Here is a 20,317-nt window from a genome sequence, read left to right as displayed (position 1 = left end):
TTATCCTCAGCCCTGAATTCAGGAGGACAGGAGTTCAAATCTGGTCTCAGACACTTAACACTTCCTGGCTGTGTGACCCTGGGGAAGTCACTTAACCCCAGCCTCAGAGGAAAAAAAAAATGTTCTGTTATTATAAATCCATAGGAGAGGTTTTGAGTGTATGAAATATAGTGGCAGGGAGGGGCTTCATGGAGAAAGTAGTACCCAAGTTGGAACTTGAAGGAAAAATAGGATTTCAACTGCAGAAGTATGGGATGTCTGTCCGGGCACTGTGGACAGGGTGCTGAAGGGGAAGATGCTCTCTCCTCTGACAGTGCCCCACTTGAGTTCAGGTTCTCGTTGCCTCGTATATAGGCTGTGACAACAGCTTGCTGGTAGATTTCACATCACGCCAATCTATCCAACACTCAGCTGTCAAAGTGTCAGGAACAAGTCTGACCATGCCCTTAGTCAACCAACTCCAGGAGCTTCCCGTCACCTAAAAGCTCAAATATAAAAATTCATTTGTGTTCTAAAGCTCTCTGTAACATTGTCTCCTCTTCCTTTCCTTTCTTTTTATAACTTACACTCCACATACATCCAGCAATCCTGACCTCCTTGCAGTTCCCAGTTGCCTTTCTCTGCATCCTCCAACACTTAGCTCAATGCAAACCCTTTAACAAATGGCCTTTAGTTGATTGACTAATAAGAGGCTGTGGCTATTTCAGCTTGGGTAGGGAATTCATGATTAAGCTGCCAAGGAGATTGGAGGTAGACAGTACTGTACCTTGGAAGCTGTGGGACAGGCAGGTAGAAGAAAATCAATATTACAAGAAAATACTTTGGAGATTTGGGAGAAGTGACAAACAATTCAATTAAATCAATATTTATTAAGTGGCTCTGTTAGGCAATTAATTTATATTTGAGAATGAGATATTTGGGTTTCAGATCTGCCATTGCCAATCTAGGTCCCAGACATCATCCACTTCTGTACTACCCAGTTTTTTGCCTGAGTATTAAAGTTGCAAGGAAGGAAGGAAGGAAGGAAGGAAGGAAGGAAGGAAGGAAGGAAGGAAGGAAGGAAGGAAGGAAGGAAGGAAGGAAGGAAGGAAGGAAGGAAGGAAGGAAGGAAGGAAGGAAGGAAGGAAGGAAGGAAGGAAGGAAGGAAAGAAGGAAGGAAAGAAGGAAGGAAGGAAGGAAGGAAGGAAGGAAGGAAGGAAGGAAAGAAGGAAAGAAGGAAGGAAGGAAGAGGAAGGAAAGAAAGAAAGGAAGGAGGGAGGGAGAGAGGAAGGAAGAAAAGAACACTAACTCAAGTGACCTGATTTCCAATCCACAAGTAACTTGTCATTTCTTGTCAATGCTTGTCAAATGACAAGCAAGTCATTTCTTTTCTCTGAGCTGCTTTGCCATCTGTAAAATGGAAGATAATAATCCTCCCCAACCCTAACTTAAAGGTGTTTATGAATCTCAAATGAGATTCAAATGGGCATTTCAATCCATCTCTGGTTCCACTGAAATTGATATGAGGAGAGCAAGTGAATGTGAGGAGAATTAGGGCAAATAGGGAGGGAATTTTGATATCTGTGAGTGTTGCTATTGGCTGGGCTCTGCAACTTCAGGCTTTATCTATCTATGGACCCCAGTAGAATGCAATAGAAAAATTCAGTAGGTATCAAGTGTGTAGAAATAGAAACTAAAAAACTAGACAATCTCCATTCTAGAGGAACTCAGCTTCAAATTAGGGGAAAAGATGTGAAAAGAGATATCACATATGGTTGAGATCTGTAACCACATCTATAAGTATTAGGTCTACTGTTTTTGAAATTCAAGATCTGCATTTATTTGAGATAATGGATTCATGTGTAAAAGATGAGACAAATAACCAGACTAGTTGTAAAACACCCTTTATTCTTTCTTCTGATATGTTTCTTCTATATAAGTTCCTTTCCAGAAGAAAGAAGCATTGGAGTTCAAAAATTTGATTTTACAACCCCCAACCAAAAATTAAACTTGAAATACAAAAATTAAAAGGAGAAATCAATAATATTGAAAGTAAAAAAACTATTGAATTAATAAATAAAACCAAGAGTTGGTTTTATGAAAAAGCCAATAAAATAGATAAACCTTTGGTAAATTTGATCAAAAAAAAGAAAGAGGAAAATCAAATTGATAGTCTTACAAATGAAAAGGGGGATCTTTCCACCAATGAAGAGGAAATTAGAGAAATAATAAGGAGTTACTTTGCCCAACTTTATGCCAATAAATTTGATAACTTAAGTGAAATGGATGACTTCCTCCAAAAATATAGGTTCCCTAGATTAACAGAGGAGGAGATAAATTGATTAAATAGTCCCATTTCAGAAAAAGAAATAGAACAAGCTATTAATCAACTCCCCAGGAAAAAATCCCCAGGGCCAGATGGATTCACATGTGAATTCTACCAAACATTTAAAGAACAATTAGCCCCAATGTTATATAAATTATTTGAAAAAATAGGGGATGAAGGAGTCCTACCAAACTCCTTTTATGACACAGACATGGTACTGATACCTAAACCAGGTAGATCGAAAACTGAGAAAGAAAATTATAGACCAATCTCCTTAATGAATATTGATGCTAAAATCTTAAATAAGATATTAGCAAAAAGACTTCAGAAAATCATCTCCAGGATAATACACTATGATCAAGTAGGATTTATTCCAGGAATGCAGGGCTGGTTTAATATTAGGAAAACTATTAATATAATTGACCATATTAATAATCAAATTAATAAGAACCATATGATCATCTCAATAGATGCAGAAAAAGCATTTGACAAAATCCAACATCCATTCCTACTAAAAACTCTTGAGAGTATAGGAATAAATGGACTATTCCTTAGAATAATCAGGAGCATATATTTAAGACCTTCAGTAAGCATAATATGCAATAGAAATAAACTGCAACCTTTCCCAGTAAGATCAGGAGTGAAACAAGGTTGCCCACTATCACCATTACTATTCAATATAGTACTAGAAACACTAGCCTCGGCAATAAGAGCCGAGAAAGAGATTCAAGGAATTAGAGTAGGAAATGAGGAAATTAAACTATCACTTTTTGCAGATGACATGATGGTATACTTAGAGAACCCCAAAGACTCTGCTAAAAAGCTACTAGAAATAATTCAAAATTTCAGCAAAGTGGCAGGATACAAAATAAATCCACATAAATCCTCGGCATTTTTATATGTCACTAACAAAATGCAACAGCAAGAGATACAAAGAGAAATTCCATTCCAAACAAATGTTGAGAGTATAAAGTATTTGGGAATCCATCTACCAAAGAAAAGTCAGGAATTATATGAGAAAAATTACAAAACACTTGCCACAAAAATAAAATCAGATTTAAATAATTGGAAAGACATTCAGTGCTCTTGGATAGGCCGAGCGAATATAATAAAGATGACAATACTCCCCAAACTAATCTATTTATTTAGTGCTATACCAATCAGACTCCCAAGAAACTATTTCAATGACCTAGAAAAAATAACAACAAAATTCATATGGAAGAATAAAAGGTCGAGAATTGCAAGGGAACTAATGAAAAAAAACTCAGAGGAAGGTGGTCTAAGTGTACCTGATCTAAAGCTATATTATATAGCAGCAGTCACCAAAACCATTTGGTATTGGCTAAGAAATAGACCGGTAGATCAGTGGAACAGATTAGATACAAAGGACAAAAAAGGGAACATATATAGCAACCTAATCTTTGACAAACCCAAAGATACCAACATTAGGGATAAAAATTCATTATTCGGAAAAAACTGTTGGGAAAACTGGAAATTAGTATGGCAGAAATTAGATATGGATCCACACTTAACACCATATACCAAGATAAGATCAAAATGAGTCCATGATTTAGGCATAAAGAGGGAGATAATAAATAGATTAGAGGAACAGAGGATAATCTACCTCTTAGACTTGTGGAGGAGGAAGGAATTTATGACCAGAGGAGAACTAGAGATCATTATTGATCACAAAATAGAAGATTTTGATTACATCAAACTAAAAAGTTTCTGTACAAATAATACTAATGCAAACAAGATTAGAAGGGAAGTAACAAATTGGGAAAATATTTTTAAAAACCAAGGTTCTGACAAAGGTCTCATTTCCAAAATATATAGAGAACTGACCCTAATTTATAAGAAACCGAACCATTCTCCAATTGATAAATGGTCAAAGGATATGAACAGACAATTCTCAGAGGAAGAAATTGAAACTATATCCACTCACATGAAAGAGTGTTCCAAATCACTACTGATCAGAGAAATGCAAATTAAGACCACTCTGAGATACCACTACACACCTGTCAGATTGGCTAAGATGACAGGAACAAATAATGATGAATGTTGGAGGGGATGTGGGGAAACTGGGACACTGATACATTGCTGGTGGAGTTGCGAAAGAATCCAGCCATTCTGGAGAGCAATCTGGAACTATGCCCAAAAAGTTATCAAACTGTGCATACCCTTTGACCCAGCAGCGCTACTACTGGGATTATATCCCAAAGAAATACTAAAGAGCGGAAAGAGACATATATGTGCCAAAATGTTTGTGGCAGCTCTTTTTGTTGTAGCTAGAAACTGGAAGGTGAATGGATGTCCATCAGTTGGAGAATGGTTGGGTAAATTGTGGTATATGAAGGTTATGGAATATTATTGTTCTGTAAGAAATGACCAGCAGGAGGAATACAGAGAGGCCTGGAGAGACTTAAATCAACTGATGCTGAGTGAAACGAGCAGAACCAGAAGATCACTGTACACTTCAACAACAATACTGTATGAGGATGTATTCTGATGGAAGTGGAAATCTTCAACATAAAGAAGAGCCAACTCACTTCCAGTTGATCAATGATGGACAGAGGTAGCTACACCCAGAGAAGGAACACTGGGAAGTGAATATAAATTGTTAGCACTACTGTCTATCTACCCAGGTTGCATGTACCTTCGGAAGCTAATAATTAATGTGCAACAAGAAAATGATATTCACATACATGTATTGTACCTAGACTTTATTGTAACACATGTAAAATGTATGGGATTGCCTGTCATCGGGGGGAGGGAATAGAGGGAGGGGAGGATAATTTGGAAAAATGAATACAAGGGATAATATTATAAAATATATATATATATAATAAAAAAATTAAAAAAAAAAATTTGATTTTACTAGTTCAAGTACAAGATGGTAGATAAATGACTAATAATAAAGACAACAATAGCTAGAATTTAAATAGTGTATTAAGGTTTGTAAAGCAGTTTACATATATATTGTCTCATTTATCTAGAAAGTAATTCGTTTGATCTGAAAATTTTAGTGAACTCCAAGATCAGTGTGTGTCAATAAGATGATATGGGAACCAAGAAATTCAATCCATTCTTTGCTGGAATTAAGAAGGCAGAGTGTCCAGGACAGGGGAGGTGATTGTTCTGTTGAACTCTAACCTGGTCATTCCACATCTGGACTAAAGCTAACAGCAAGAAATGACCATCAAGTCAGTTTTGTTATTTATTATATAGAAACAATGCGAGGAGAAAAATTTAGTTGAGCAAAAGGGAAATAATTATTATCATAATTTACTGTGCTATTAAAGGACTGTGCAAGTTAATTTTTATTTGTCCTCTAATTTTTAGTGTCTTGAGACATAGCTTCAATCTACCTCACCCTAAGTATTAGTTCTTCTTCCATTTTTGGAGATTCTGTGACCTAGACCATAAAATTTGACTTAGAGCCATGAGAATCAATTCTTCAAAAAGTTTATGTGGATGCAAAATGGTAGGAGGAAAGAGCCTTGATTCTAGGAAGAGGCTGTTTTTGCAGTGGTTGTTCAGTTACTATGATCCCATTTGGGGTTTCCTTGGCAAAGATAATGGAGTGGTTTGCCATTTCCTTTACCAACTCATTATATAGATGAGGAAACTGAGGCAAGCAGGAGTAAGTGGCTTGCCCAAGGTCACATGTGGGTGAGGTCATGAAGAGTCAGATGTAAATGAAATGTCTAAATAACACAACAATAATTCATCCAAACTTCGGGTACCCAAGGCAACTCTCTAAAAATACAATTTGCAGGGAAAGTGCCCATTTGCATTGGTAGAGGGATTTTTCTCACATGGGAGCTCCCTAAATCACAAAATTACAGGTCCAGTCATTAATTAGACCATAATAAATAAATATATACAATAAAGTTATCTTTGAAACTTATTACCTTATAACTTACTTTGTATTTATTTTTGTATCCCCTGCAGAGTTTCAAACATAATGTAGAAGTTCAATTAATGCTTGGCTGAGTCAGCAAATTGTTGCAGAGAAAAAGTAAACTAGGCTACTAAAGAAGCCTAGTTACCTAGCCCACCTTACTGAAGAAAGGTAGAATAAAAGCTTCTAAAGGATGGGGACCATCTATCGCCTTTTCCTCTTTGTTGCCTTTGTTGCACTGTTGACAGTGATTTTGCATGCAGTAGGCACTTAATAAATGTTCATTGAATTGGATCAAATCTAGTCAATATACTTGATTCCTAAATGGTCACCTTTCCATATCCATTGTCCCCAGTGAAAGAAAATGTAATATATAAAGAATAGAGTCATGGATTAGCAAAGAACTTTTCTTTATAGCATTTCTCATCTGAACTCTAGCAGCCATTCCCAAGCCAGGATTGTGACATAACTATCTTACTCATAAAAGTGAAAATATGGCAAGGTCAAATTCTTCAAATGACAAGAAAAACAAACAACGTCTTAACGGTAAATTGGTGTTCCAAAATTGATCTCTAGGACAAAAATATAAAAGTTCCAAAAATAAGTTTTATTGATGAAAAATAAAAGAACACACCCTACAAAACAACAAGCATGGGAAAAATCTGTGTGCCACATGTGGTCAGGGGGATGAACAAAAGGAGAAGTCAATTCTCCTTCCCTGGGTCTCAATTTTCTAAAGAATATACAGGGGCAGCTAGATGGTACAATGGATAAGTCAGGAGGAGCTGAGTTCAAATCCAGCCTCAGACACTTAACACTTTCTGGCTGTGTGACCCTGGGTAAGTCACTTAACCTCAATTGTCTCAGAAAAAAAAAAGTTATATAAGTTCTCTTCTTCCATAAACAAACAGAAAAATGGACAAGGCTTTCCTTCAAGGTTATTGATAATTAATAGAATTAGCAGATAATCCATGATGTTCCCATATCTACAGTGCCTTAACTAGGCCAGACTGACCAAATTTAGAGGGACACAGATAAAACTACACTCCTTTGGCAAAGCAGTCTTAGCCCCTACATCTCAAGAAAAAAATGAAAATAGTAGATTACCAGGTAAAGATATATAACGCATTTAGCAAGAAGCAAAGATAAAAAGCTACCTGATAACTGGCTAGTTGAACTCTAGCCCATAATACTTTACCATATACCCAAACATCTCGCAGCAACCTTCTCAAAAGTAGCCTTGGTCCCAAGGGGGCTGGAATATCTCCATGGTCTATCCCTTCCAATTTGCCACTTTCCTTAAGAAATGTCCCTGGTACTTGTCAGAGACAAACAGATTTCCAGCCCTTCACTCTTGACAACTCAGGCCTTAATAATGGTTTTCTAGCTGGTCTTCCTGCTTCTTCTCTCTCTCCTCCAAAAGAGGCCTTCTTAAACTCTGACCGTGCAGGTCCCCTACACTATTGATTCCTATTGCCTCAACTATAAACTACAAATGTTCAGATTCTCCACGCCACAAACATTTCATCCTGGATTCACATGACTCTACTTCCCACAATCTATGTTCCATTCAAGTTGGACTTCTTTCTGCCCTCAGATCTCATCTTTACTTCTCTGAACTCCTCATGCAGGCCATCCCCCATGCCTGGACATGAATACTCTCCTTCCTCGGGGCCCTCTCCCCCTTCTGATTTTTCCATGATCCTTACTTCATACCTATATGTGGATTTCTAGGCCCTCAAAGGCAGAAACCCCAAAACTTCAGCTCTAAGCCCAGACCCTCATGACTAGCAGCCCTTTTGTAAATGTGTGTTGTTGGACTTTAAATGCCCCATTTCTGACCTGGAGAACTAATCTTCAATAAGGAATGTATGATGTATTCCCATATCTTTCTTATACCCCTCTTGAGTCATTCTTTCTGCTCATTGGCCAAGAAGAATCACAAATCAAAGACTCAGTGCCAAAAGGAACTTTAGCAGCCAACCAGGTCATCCCTTCATTTATATAGATGGGGAAACTAAGTCCCCAAGAGCTAAAAGTAACTTGCCCAAAACCAAACAGATAGGGTCAGGAAGGATTTGAATCCAAGGAGTTATTGGATATTCTTCTAGACTGAAAAGAACACCCAACACACTACAAATACTCAATACAACTTCAGTAAAGTAAGTTTGAAGGAATCAGAAATCTCCTTCCTGCTCCATGGTGACATATTGGTCTACATTATATTTAGGTCCCTTTCACAACTGGTACACATTTGCCTGAGATTCTCACTGACTATTCAGTTCCAACATTTTAATAATGAGAATAAAGGAAAATATAATGAAGACAAAACTGTAGCCCAAGTCAAATCTTGGCTCTGCTAATGTCCTTGGAAGAAGGCCTCTGAGCTCACTTCTTCCCTCAGGTCTTCACACCAACCACCCAGGGAGCTGTCCTCTTCCAAGAAATTATTGCCTCTAGGCTCAGGTACCCTGGAAAAGTTCCTTGGAGGAGCCAAGAGCCAGGAGGGGTAGCTCTGGGTCCATAGCACATAAACCAAGTCCTTTGCCTAGGCCCCAAGTATAAATGATCAGACTATAGTAAATAAGCAGAGCCCCAGGCAATCCATCTACCAGCCTTCCAGCACTCTGCATCAGCTGTCACAGAACCCTCCCCAGGAGGGTAAATGCTGGAAGGGCTCTGGCAGAAAATGTGAGTTTACAAATGGCCTGCCAGGATTGCTCAATACCCTCCAGCAGTCCAGCACTTGGCTCATCCAAGGGTAGGTCTCAGCTTGATTGACTTCAGCCAGGGATTGTTGAGAACCACACCTTAACAAAAAGATCACACCATCGGATAACATGGTGGTAAGAGCCTTGGTCTGACCAGAGACAGACATGGCTGTGCTTTCAAGACCAAGAGAGTCCAGCCTTCAAATGTGAAGAATTCAGATAGTGTGTGGATCAATATGGGCCATTTACTTACACAAAGCCTGACACAGCTCCTCTCCCAATCTGTACTCCTTACCACCAGCACAGACTCTATTTTACAGTTAGGGAAACGGAGGCAGCCAGTGATTAAATGACTTGGTCAGGATCATATGATTAGTAAATATCTGTAAAATCTGAACTGAGATCTTCTTGACTCCAGGCCCAAAATTCATCTGTAAAATGGAAGTGTTGGAAGAGATCATCTATGAAATCCCTTTCAGACTGAGATCTATGATCCTAAATGAGATGACCTGTTTGGTCCTCTCTAGATCTCAGTCTAGGATTTTCCATTGAGTTGTGCTCATTTACTAATAAAAAAGGGTCTTTGATCTTTCCCAACATCAGAGTTTTTCCCAGTGAGTCCCAACTTCTCATTATGTGACCAAAATATTTAAGTTTCAGCTTCAAGATTTGATCTTTAGAGTTGAATGTTGTTCAGTCATTTTTTAGTTATGTCTGACTCTTTGTGACCCTATTTGGGGTTTTCTTGCCAAAGATACCGGAGTGGTTTGTCATTTCGGAATTAATTTCTAAGTGTTGATAAGATATTATCCCTCACCCAAGGGCTAAATCCGCCAAAGGACTCAGACCCTATCTTTGATTCAGAATTGAAAGGGAGAGTAGAGATAAGCCAATATGGTTCCCTACCTAAGTACGGATTAATAACTATAAAACATTATCTCCCTATGGTTTCCTTGCTCTACAGCAGCTAGCTGGTCAGTCAACAATCATTTATTAAGCACTCGCTAAGTGCCAGATGGATGTAAAAGCTAATTATAGCTCAGGCCCACTCCTGCTTAAAAAAAAAATCAACATCAGTAAATGTTGTCTTTGTACCCTGACATCTCCCCATTCAGCTGCTCTGCAGCTGTCCTCCCAAAGCCCCTTGCTTCTGTCCATCTCCTCTAACAATTCCTCAAATTCCGTCCTTTGCTATATGTGAGGACTGCTTCTAAGACTTTTCAAATATTATCTTCCCATTCCCCACCATGGATATTCCTAAGTGCTGATTTTCTGACACTACTATTGGATAGAACTCAAGGACACGAGTTCAAAACCAGTCTCATATAATCATTAACTGTGTGATTCCTTGAGAAGTCACTTTATCCTGTTTGCCTCACTTTCCTTATCTGTAAAATGAACTGGAGAGAAAAATGCCAGTATCCTTGCTATGAATAATATTGATATTCTGTGATCCAGAGGGTCATAAAAAAGTGAATATAATTGAATAAAGACAATAACACTATTTGCCATACAAATAAAAATATCTCCTAAATGCTAAGGATTCAAAGAAAGGTAAAAACAGTTTTTGCTCTGCCCTGAAGGAGCTCACAGATAACACACACAAAAATATCTGTACAACTATTTCAAAGTCCGATTCTTTTTGTACAGCAAAATAACTGTTTGGACATGTACACATATATTGTATTTAATTTATACTTTAACATATGTAACATGTATTGGTCAACTTGCTGTCTGGGGGAGGGAAGTGGGGGGAAGGAGGGGAAAAATTGGAACAAAAGGCTTGGCAATTGTCAGTGCTGTAATTTTACAGCACTGCATATATCTTGCAAATAAAAAGCTATAATAAAAAAATCTGTACACATGATATTCATAGGATAAACTGAGACTCTGAGGGAAGGTTGTATCATTGAAAAGGATCAGAAAAACTGCTTGAATATGAAGATTAATGTATAAACCCATTGACATATTTGGTAAGATGATATTTATGGAATGAGTATTTATGGGATTTAACAGATATTGTTATTTATTCATGAAATAAGAATAGCTACCATTTATATAATGCTTAAAGTTTGCAAAGCACTTTACATGTTATCTTAATTCATCTTTATACAATCCTGGGATGTAAATGATCCTGTTATTGTACCCACTTTACAGATGAAGAAACTGAGATTGGGAGAGACAAAGTGACTTGCCTAGGATTACACATTTATGAAGTATCTGAGGCAGGATTTGAACTCTAGTCTTCCTGACTCTCAATCCAGCCCTCTCTGTCATACCCCATAACTGCCTCTCACGGCCAGTGCCTTCATATGATTTCTGTATATGTTGTCTTTCTATGCCATTTATTTTTATACTTGCCTTACGCTTTATTTGCTATGCATTCATTCAAAGCAACAATTACTCACTGTTGGCATTATGTGTTGGCTGAATTCAAATTTATTTTACAATTACTTCAAAAATGAATACTTCATGTTAAAATTTATTTTATATATTAAAGGAGGATATTTGGCATGGCTATTCTTGAAAGGAAGAAGAATAAATTTCTAAAAGCAATAGTTCATGATTATAAATAATACATAATGCCATTTAACCCTTCTAGTTTCAGTTTCTTCATCTCTAAAACAAAGGGTATTTCTGGATCATCATCATCACTGTCATCCAGACCTGTGATTTCATTGTTGGGGAAAATCCCAAAGAGAGAAATTCTTATTCTAATAATTATCTAATTTGATCTACGCAATAATCCTGGAAGGAAGGAGCTATTATTATTGCTATTTTACAGATGGGGAAATGGAGGTAGATAGCAGTGAAGTGACTTGCCCAGAATCACATATAGAGTATATATCTAAGGCTGAATTTGAACTCAGATCTTATGCCATCTGACCTGGCCTAGTGGATAGAATGTTAGATTTTGAGTCAGGAAAAGTCCATAGGCAAGTTCCTTAATGTTTATTCAGGTTCACAACCAAATTTTCACTCATCTATTCAAGAAGCTTCCCTCTCCCTTCGCTCTCAGTGTCCTCCATAGTGACCAGTTGCCAAGTCTTGTCGATCATCCCCCTATAATCTTGGGCATCTGTCTCTTTCTCTCTTCCCACATAACCACCAAAATCCACTCATCATCTCCACTATTGTAACAACTTCCAAAGGGGATCCCTGGCTATCAGTCTCTCCCACTCCAACCTTCACATAGAAGCAAAAGTCATTTTCCTTAGTCAGAGTTCAAAAATCTCTAGTGGCTCCAAATATGCCATTTAAGGTCTCTAAATCTGCTTCTCTCCCAGCTTCTTAGGTTATTTCATTTTAATTTAGCACAAGGCAGTGGATAGAGTAACAGGCCTGAAGTCAGGAAGACTCATTGTCCTGTGTTCAAATCTGATCTGTGTGCCTCAGTTTCCTCATCTATAAAATGATCTGGAAAAAGGAAATGACAAATCACTATAGTATCTTTGCCAAGAAAACCCCAAATAGGGACATCAAGAGTTAGATATAACTAAAAACAACTCAACATTAACTTAGTCTATTATGTACATAGAAAGCACTGAACTTGGAATCCAAAAGACCCAAGTTTGAATTCTGCCTCAGACATTTATTAATTGTATGATCCTGGACAAGTCACCTAACTTCTGTCTGCTTTAATCTCTTTGTCTGTAAAATTTGGATAATAATAGCACTTATATCACAAGATTGTTTTGAAGATCAAATTACATATAAATACATATACACACATATATGTGTTTCTATAAAATAAATATAATATGCATACATGTATCTATAAGTATGTGGATACATATACATCTGTATACATATACATATATGTTTGAAAACTTAAAGAACTATGTGAATTTTAATTATTATTGTTACTATGACTCTACATTCCAATCAAACTGATCTAAAAGTTGTTTTATGAATGTACTATTTAATCTCAAATTTCTACATCATTGCACAAGTTATTTTCAATGACAAAAAAAAAAATAGAATCCTTCCTCACTTTAAGGCTCAGTTAGATGCCTCCTCCTACAAGAAGTCTTCTCTGATTCCCCCTCAAATAACTTTTTTTTCTTTTTGTTTTTTTGTGACTTGCCTAGGGTCACACAGCTAGGAGGTATTAATTATCTGAATCCAAATTTGAACTTGTGTCCTCCTGACTTCAGGGCCTGCACTCTAACCACTGCACCATCTAGCTGCCCCCTCAAATGACTTTTTATTGATTTCTCTATGTATACGCCACATATTCCCAGCCATCACCACCACAGATCATATCCCTGATCAAATATAAATCCTTGAGGACAGGGATCTTTTTACTTTTGATTTTGAACTGTCAATACTGAACGCCCCTCCGAGCCAAAGGATTCTGGTGTATCAATGGCAATACTAATAATTCCTATCTCCTAGAAGTTATAAGGATCCAATGAGATAATATTTACAAAAAAAAGGCTTTGTAAACATATAAACGTTAGTTGTTATTTTTTATTCTTATTATCATTAGCCACCTATCCCCTACTCCTGGAGTTAAAGTATGGCTTGGAACAAACCTCAAGGTTGCCCCATTATGTGATATTAAATCATTAGTCTTCATTTCTGAAAAATAATGTTACCAGCCAGAATCATTATCATTAAGTCTGACTGTGGCTAAAAGCATGACCTCTGACCAGCAGTCCTTCCCATTCCATGTCCCCATGAAGATCAGAGCCCCAGATGACCAAGCCTCCTTCTTTGTTACAAGCTCCTCCATCACTCATCTCTAAGCAACGGAACTTCCCTGGGCCAAGAGAGCCAACAGGCCCATTAAGCCTGCTCACCCTCAGGGATCTTACCTCCAGAGGGACCACTTGCATCAGGATAGCAAAGTTGGTGAGGTGATTACAGTGGCAGATGGAGTAGTTGAGGTTCCCTTCTATAAGGACACAGCCTTGATTTGACCAGACGCCTCCTTTAGAGCTAAAGATTAAAGCAAAGGAGAAACATAACTTGGTTGGCATTTCCTAAATAATTGTGATTAAATAAAGAATGTATCTAGAAGCTAGATTATTTTAGAAAGATTAAGTATACAGTGATATCCCCCTAAGATCCAACTATGAGGGGGGAAAAAGCCCTATTGATGACAAAATATTCATAGTATCACTTTCTGTGGTTACCAAAAGGGAAAAATGGAAACAAAGTGGATGATCTTTATTTGGGAAATGAGTGGGAAAAGTGGTATATAAATGTGATGGAATATCATCGCTCTATAAGAAATGAGAACCGGAGAGACAGAGCAGGGAAAGAGCCAACCCCAGCATAAAGAAGATCTGAGTTCAAGCTCCACCTGTGACATACTGACTACATCACCCTGGCTAGATTAATCATTCAACTAATGTGGGTTCTAGGCAACATTCTAAGACTGTCAAATTGTAGTCTAGGTGACAATCTACATTGATAAAGGAAGCTCCCTCCCCATGAGTTCCCTATATTAATGAAACCAGAATTGAGAGGAAGAAAGAAAGGCAAGGAAGAAGCAAGCAAGGAAGGAAGAAAAATAAGTAGAAAAGAGGAAGAGAAAAAGGGAAGGAGGGATGGATGAAGAAAGGAAGGAAGGAGGGAAAAGAGGAAGGAAGGAAAGAGGAAGGAAGAAGGGAGAGATGAAAGAGGGAGGAAGAGAGGAAGGAGGGAAAGAAGAAAGGAAGGAAGGAAGAAAAGGAAAGAAGGAAGAAAAGGAGGGAGGGAGAGAGGGAAGGAAGGGAGGAAGGGAGAAAAGAACTAGTGATGAATTGCTAGAACTGTCCTCATTATAACCCCTGAAATTACAGTGAATATATTGTGAATTCCTTTCTCTATATAAAGATAGAATATACCTTCCTTCAGGACAGGGACTATGTTCTTTTTCTCTCTTTATTCCCAAGCACTAGCAACATTTAATTCATGGAAGGGAATTTCTTTGGTATAGAGAATATCCAATTAGACCACTTCCTTTAGAACACAAATCTGCACCAGCTGGACAATTTATAATCTTAAAGAGTTGCCTTGGGCATTGTGTGGATAAATGGTTTGTCCAGTTTCACACAGTGTCTTTCAACTAGAGGGCATTTAATAAGTGCTTATTGAAAATTCAATTGAGAAAATGTGTGGAAATGTGAGAAATGAGGTAGAGCTGAGAAAGCCAGACTAAGAGCATGTACACATATACATGCACACGTACACACACACGCATGCAGAGTCACAATTATGGAAGCAACAACAACACCAAAAGACTGTCAAAGGCCGATGAATTTTCATGAACAATCTGGGTCTCAGATTCCTGATTAAAGAAATCAGCTTCCTTCTTTCAATTTAGAGACGGGGCCTACAGCCATAGAATGTCCCTATATTGACTGGTTCTGCTTAAATACAATTAATGGATTACAAAGGAAGCTTTAATAGGAAAAAGCATCATTAAGAGGAAATGACTGTAGTGTGAGGGAGGGGGAAAGGGAAACTCAAGCTTTTAAAAAATTATTTTGTTATTTTGGAATAAATAAATTAAGAAGGTTCTATGTAATCCCAAAGCATGAAGAAGGAGAAGGAAGGGTGAACCTTGGAGAAATCATTTTTTGTTAACTTAAACAAACTAATTGGCTTCAGTTGTTCCTTGCTGAATATTCAATTTGAAATTGTAATGTCAGGTATAAATTTAACCAGCTAGAAATCTGGTAATTCTGATGACTAACTGATAAAAATATGATCTCACACCATTTTCATTAGTGTACAATGAATGGGGCACATTCTAACCAGTCTTAAGATAAGAATGTTCCTGAGGGAACACAGCAAGAGAGGAAGCCAGTGACAGATGCTATTGTACTCCTGGGTGAGTCTCAATGGGCTGCTGAGATCTGAGTGATGAAGTTAGAAAGGAATAATTTAGAGGCTGTTCAATGATGGTTTAGTCTAATGGCTCTGAAACCCAATTACAACAGTTTCAAAGCACAGGTTTTCATGATGAATGATCTGATTTCAGCAGTCAGACCAGGATTAGTTTAGCATATTACAGCAAAGCCAGAAGAGAGCAAGTCAGTCTCAGGCTAACTCCAATAACACCAGCAGAAGTACTTGAAGAGAACTTTCTTCTACCAAAATGGTTCCACTCTATAGCATCCAGTCCAATGGGAAGAGAAAACAAATATTGACTCACGTTGAAGACAATTGTAAAATAAACTGTTTATGTCTATTGAGTATAGTTATTTCATAAATCAATAAACAAATTATCGATAATTTTAATAATTCCTCCTTGTCAGTTGATTCTGCTTAAATGTTATTTTCTTTTTGGATCACAAAGGAAAGTTCAATAGGGGAAGGCATAATGAAAAAGAAATGACTATAGTCAGCAACTTCAGAGAGTCCAGAACACTACAGGGACTGAGGAAGGGGAAAGTAAAACTAAAGCTTTTGAAAATAAATACTTTCTTTGATGTATTATTTTTATCATTTACTTATATATGATAACAGGAAATTTAAGATTATTAAATTTAAATGAAACAAATTTCAACAGGTCTTCCATGACGAATGTTTGCTGTTCAGTTCATGACCCTATTTGAGGTTTTCTTGGCAGACCCTGGAGTGATTTGCTCTTTCCTTCTCCAGCTTATTGTACAGATGAGGAAACTGAGGCAATTGGAGTGAAATGACTTGCACAGGATCACATAGTTAATTTGAGGTCAAATATGAAAGCCTCTCATTGACATTCAAAGCCCTTTATAATTGAGTCCTTTGCTAGGCCTTCCTGGACCTGGATTATAGGTTATGTAAACCTAAGAAAGCCTCTTAATTTCTTTGTGGCACCAAATAATTATCTAAAACTTTGCAAATTGGAGTAGTACCTATCTTCAATAATAGAGGGAGTTTCAATGAAATGAGAGGTCTAAAATACATACACAAAAAAAGATGTCATAAAGGAAAATGCTCTGACTTTTCAATCAAAAAAATTTGTGTTCAAATCCCAGTTTTGCCACTGACTAGCTCTATGAACTTGGGCTGATCATTTAACTCCCCTGGTCATCAATTCTCCTTTTTAAAATAAAAGTAATTTTTAAAACCAAGACCAGCTCTAAATTGTATGATACTTTTATGAGGTAGAAAATATAATAAATTGGAAAACTTTGGAACACAAAGTTTTGCAAAGGTGACTGCTGAAAACTATCTTTGCATATATTTGGAAAAATAAAATATCATTAAAAAAGAAAATGTGATCAATTGATTTATTTCCATTTATGCAATGAATGAGTGGGAAATTTGCTATTTTCAAATGTGGTCCATAATATCTTCTACTCCTATAGGTGTGAATTATGTTTTCTATCAATCCAAGAAGATTAGAACCCCTAAATCAAAGCCAAAATAGAATTACTAACATGATTCAAGTGGCACCTATTACAACAGTTCTTCCCTGATCTTTATTTATTTTCTATTTTTTCCATATATTTTTTATATTTTCTATTTAAATATTATCTATATTTTCTGTATATTTCAATTTAAATATTTCTACATATTCTATATATTTTCTATATATTTTTTCATTTAAATATTTCTACATTTTTCTATTTAAATATTTTCTACATATTCTCTCCATGTATTTCTACATATATTCTTAGTACAGTTCTACGCTACTTTTGTTTAAAACTGTACAAAGTTTCTGAGACTTCCTATTTTGTATTTACTATTCTGTTTTTCCAGTTATTTCCCTTCATTGACTCTAATCCCTTCAAAGTCAAGGACAGTTTTGTTTTTGTCCCTATTTGTCCAATAGTAGGGCATAGTAGGTTCTTAATAAATCAGTATGGAGCAACTGAATTGGAGCAAGGTCCCATGTTGAATGAGTCCTTTGCAAAGATAACTTTTGTTGGGAGTTGTCCACATAGACCATATTTGCCTTCATTTTACTAGTTCCAGAAAGATATAATTTCAGATTATTAAAATATGCAAACCATCAAAGGATCCCCCAGCTACCAGCACTTGGTATTTCATCATGTAATTGCCAGCAAAGTGAATCCTGTTCATTCTGCTCAGGGTCATCATCCTCATCCTGCAGATGGGAGGCAGATGTTTCAGCTGTGTAGCATGGAGGCTCCATTTAACTCTCAAGCAGCAAAGAAAACTAGGAATCCACAGAATCACAGACTTACAGATAAAAAGGACCTTAGAGATCATGCAGCCCAAGCCCCCTTTTTTTTTTACAGATGAGGAAACTGAGTCCTAAAGAAAAGTAACTTGCTCAAGATCACACAAGTTGTAAGCTGTATGAGATAGAGGTCAAGGTCCTCAATTCCAGAACAAGTTTTCATTCTACGAAATGACATCTCCTGAATTCAATTAAGCAATTATTAAGCAATTATCATGTACACAATGATTTTATGTACAATTTTAGGAATTATTATGCAATTATATGCACAATATATCAAGCAATTATTGGTTGCATAATTGTTGTTACTAATAACAATTATTAAGTACTTATTATGTGCACAATGTGTTCTAAGTGTTGAAGATGTTTCATTCACAGCAGATTTTTCATGATCCCATTTAGGGTTTTCTTGGCAAAGATACTGCAGTGGTTTGCCATTTCCTTCTCCAGCTCATTTTACAGATGGAGAAACTGAGGCAAGCAGAATTAAATGACGTGCCTAGAGTCATACAGCTATAATGTCTCGGGTCAAATTTGAACTCAGATCTTCCTGACTTCAAGTCAGGCCTTGACCCAGTGTGCCACAGTGTGCCAGCTAAATGTTGGAGATATAGAGGTTGTTGCTATTTGTCCCTGGTTCTCAAACAGGACCATGACATCAGGGAGGTGATGCTATCACAGGAAAAAAATCAAAGGACTTTTCCCCCAGGGAATTTACAATCATTAAAGCCTCAAAGAAGAAGAAGCAAGGGGCCCAGGACACTTTTCATAGGCATTCTGTGCAACAAAGGCTCTTAAACTAAAGCAGGAGGGAGAGACCAGAAAGGACTGTAGGCAAAGCTGATCCAATGTTGGATTTGAAATTTAGAAGCCTTGAATTCTGAGGATTTGAATTACTTAATAGCTTACTACCTGGGCAGCTCACTTAACCAAGTGTGCCTCAGTTTCCTCATATGTAAAATGAGCTGGAGAAGGAAATAGCAAACTACTTCAGTATCTTTGCCAAGAAAATCCCAAATGGAGACATGAAGAATCAAACATGACTAATTGACTAAACAAATACAACAACCTGTAATAATATTATTATATTATAGAAAAATATAATATGCAATAATATAATAATGTAACATAGAGTAGGCACTTAATAAGTGACTACTGGTTAGTTTAATGATATGAGTCCCACAAATTTCTGGCTAATGGTTTGACTTTTTGGAATTTTTCTAGTCTATCTTGTAGAAAGGAAGGAGGATGCCTTCTAGGTAGCCAATAAAATAAAGTTATCTGGGAAAGGGAGACAGCTGAGGAATCAGTCATATAAACATTTATTAAATGCCTACTATGCACCAAGAACTGTGCTAAGCTTTGGGAATACAAGAAAGGCAAAAGACAAGCTCAGTTCCAAAGAAACTCCCAATCTAGTGGAAGCATAGGGAAGATAAGGTTACAGAAGTCAGGTTTGGAATAATACCTTGAAGACTTTAAAATTAGATCTGGTATATGAATGTAATGGAATATTGTCATATAAGAAATGACAAGCAGCTGATTTCAGAAAAGTCTGGAAAGATCTACATGAACTGATGCTGAATAAAGTGAGCAGAACCAAGAGAATACCACACACGATAGAAACAAGATTATGTGATGATCATCTGGACAGGCATGGTTCTTTTCAACACTGAGGTGATTCAAGGCAATTCTAATAGACTTGTGATGGAGAGAGCCATCTGCATCTAGAGAGAGAACTGTGGATCACAACATAGGATTTTCACAATTTTTTGTTGTTGTTTTCTTCTTTTTTTTTCTTTCTCATGCTTTTTTTCCTTTTTATCTGATTCTTCTTGTGCAGCATGATGAATATGGAAATATGTTTAGAAGAACTGCACATATTTAACCTATATCAGATTGCCTGCTGTCTAGGGGAGGGGGGAAGACAGAAAACACAAGGTTTTGCAAAAGTAAATGTTGAAAACGAGCTTTGCATGTGGAAAAGCAAAATACTATTAATTAAAAAGTTAAAAAAAAAAAAAAGTAAAGTCAGACCTGGGATATCAGACTTGTTGATGTGGGCACTGGGGAAATATAGTGGGCCTTTTAACAGAATAAAAATTGTAAATCACAGAATAGAGAGAACATGCAAGAAAAGGATAGGAGGAATGTTAGGGGAGAGAAGTTAACTCCAGCTAACTCCAGCCAAGGAGGTTAATACAATAGGCTGTGAGATGTTGAATGAAGGAAGATCTAGAGCATTTTCTGGGAATGGAAAGGGAGGA

The 20,317-nt window shown here is 36.9% G+C and overlaps 1 protein-coding gene across 2 annotated transcripts in view; it reads right to left on the bottom strand.

Moving 5' to 3' along the window:
- Nucleotides 1-20,317, bottom strand: part of ADGRD1 (adhesion G protein-coupled receptor D1) — a 435,558-nt gene that overhangs the window by 182,963 nt on the left and 232,278 nt on the right. For both annotated transcript variants that reach the window (XM_074299712.1, XM_074299710.1), the window contains one exon: nt 13,741-13,864. In XM_074299712.1, the coding sequence (XP_074155813.1) occupies nt 13,741-13,864 (124 nt within the window). The remainder of the gene's footprint in view (nt 1-13,740; nt 13,865-20,317) is intronic.

The sequence above is a fragment of the Sminthopsis crassicaudata genome, chromosome 1 (assembly GCF_048593235.1).
Source record: "Sminthopsis crassicaudata isolate SCR6 chromosome 1, ASM4859323v1, whole genome shotgun sequence".
Taxonomy (NCBI): Eukaryota; Metazoa; Chordata; class Mammalia; order Dasyuromorphia; family Dasyuridae; genus Sminthopsis; species Sminthopsis crassicaudata.
This window is presented reverse-complemented; position numbering and strand designations above follow the sequence as displayed.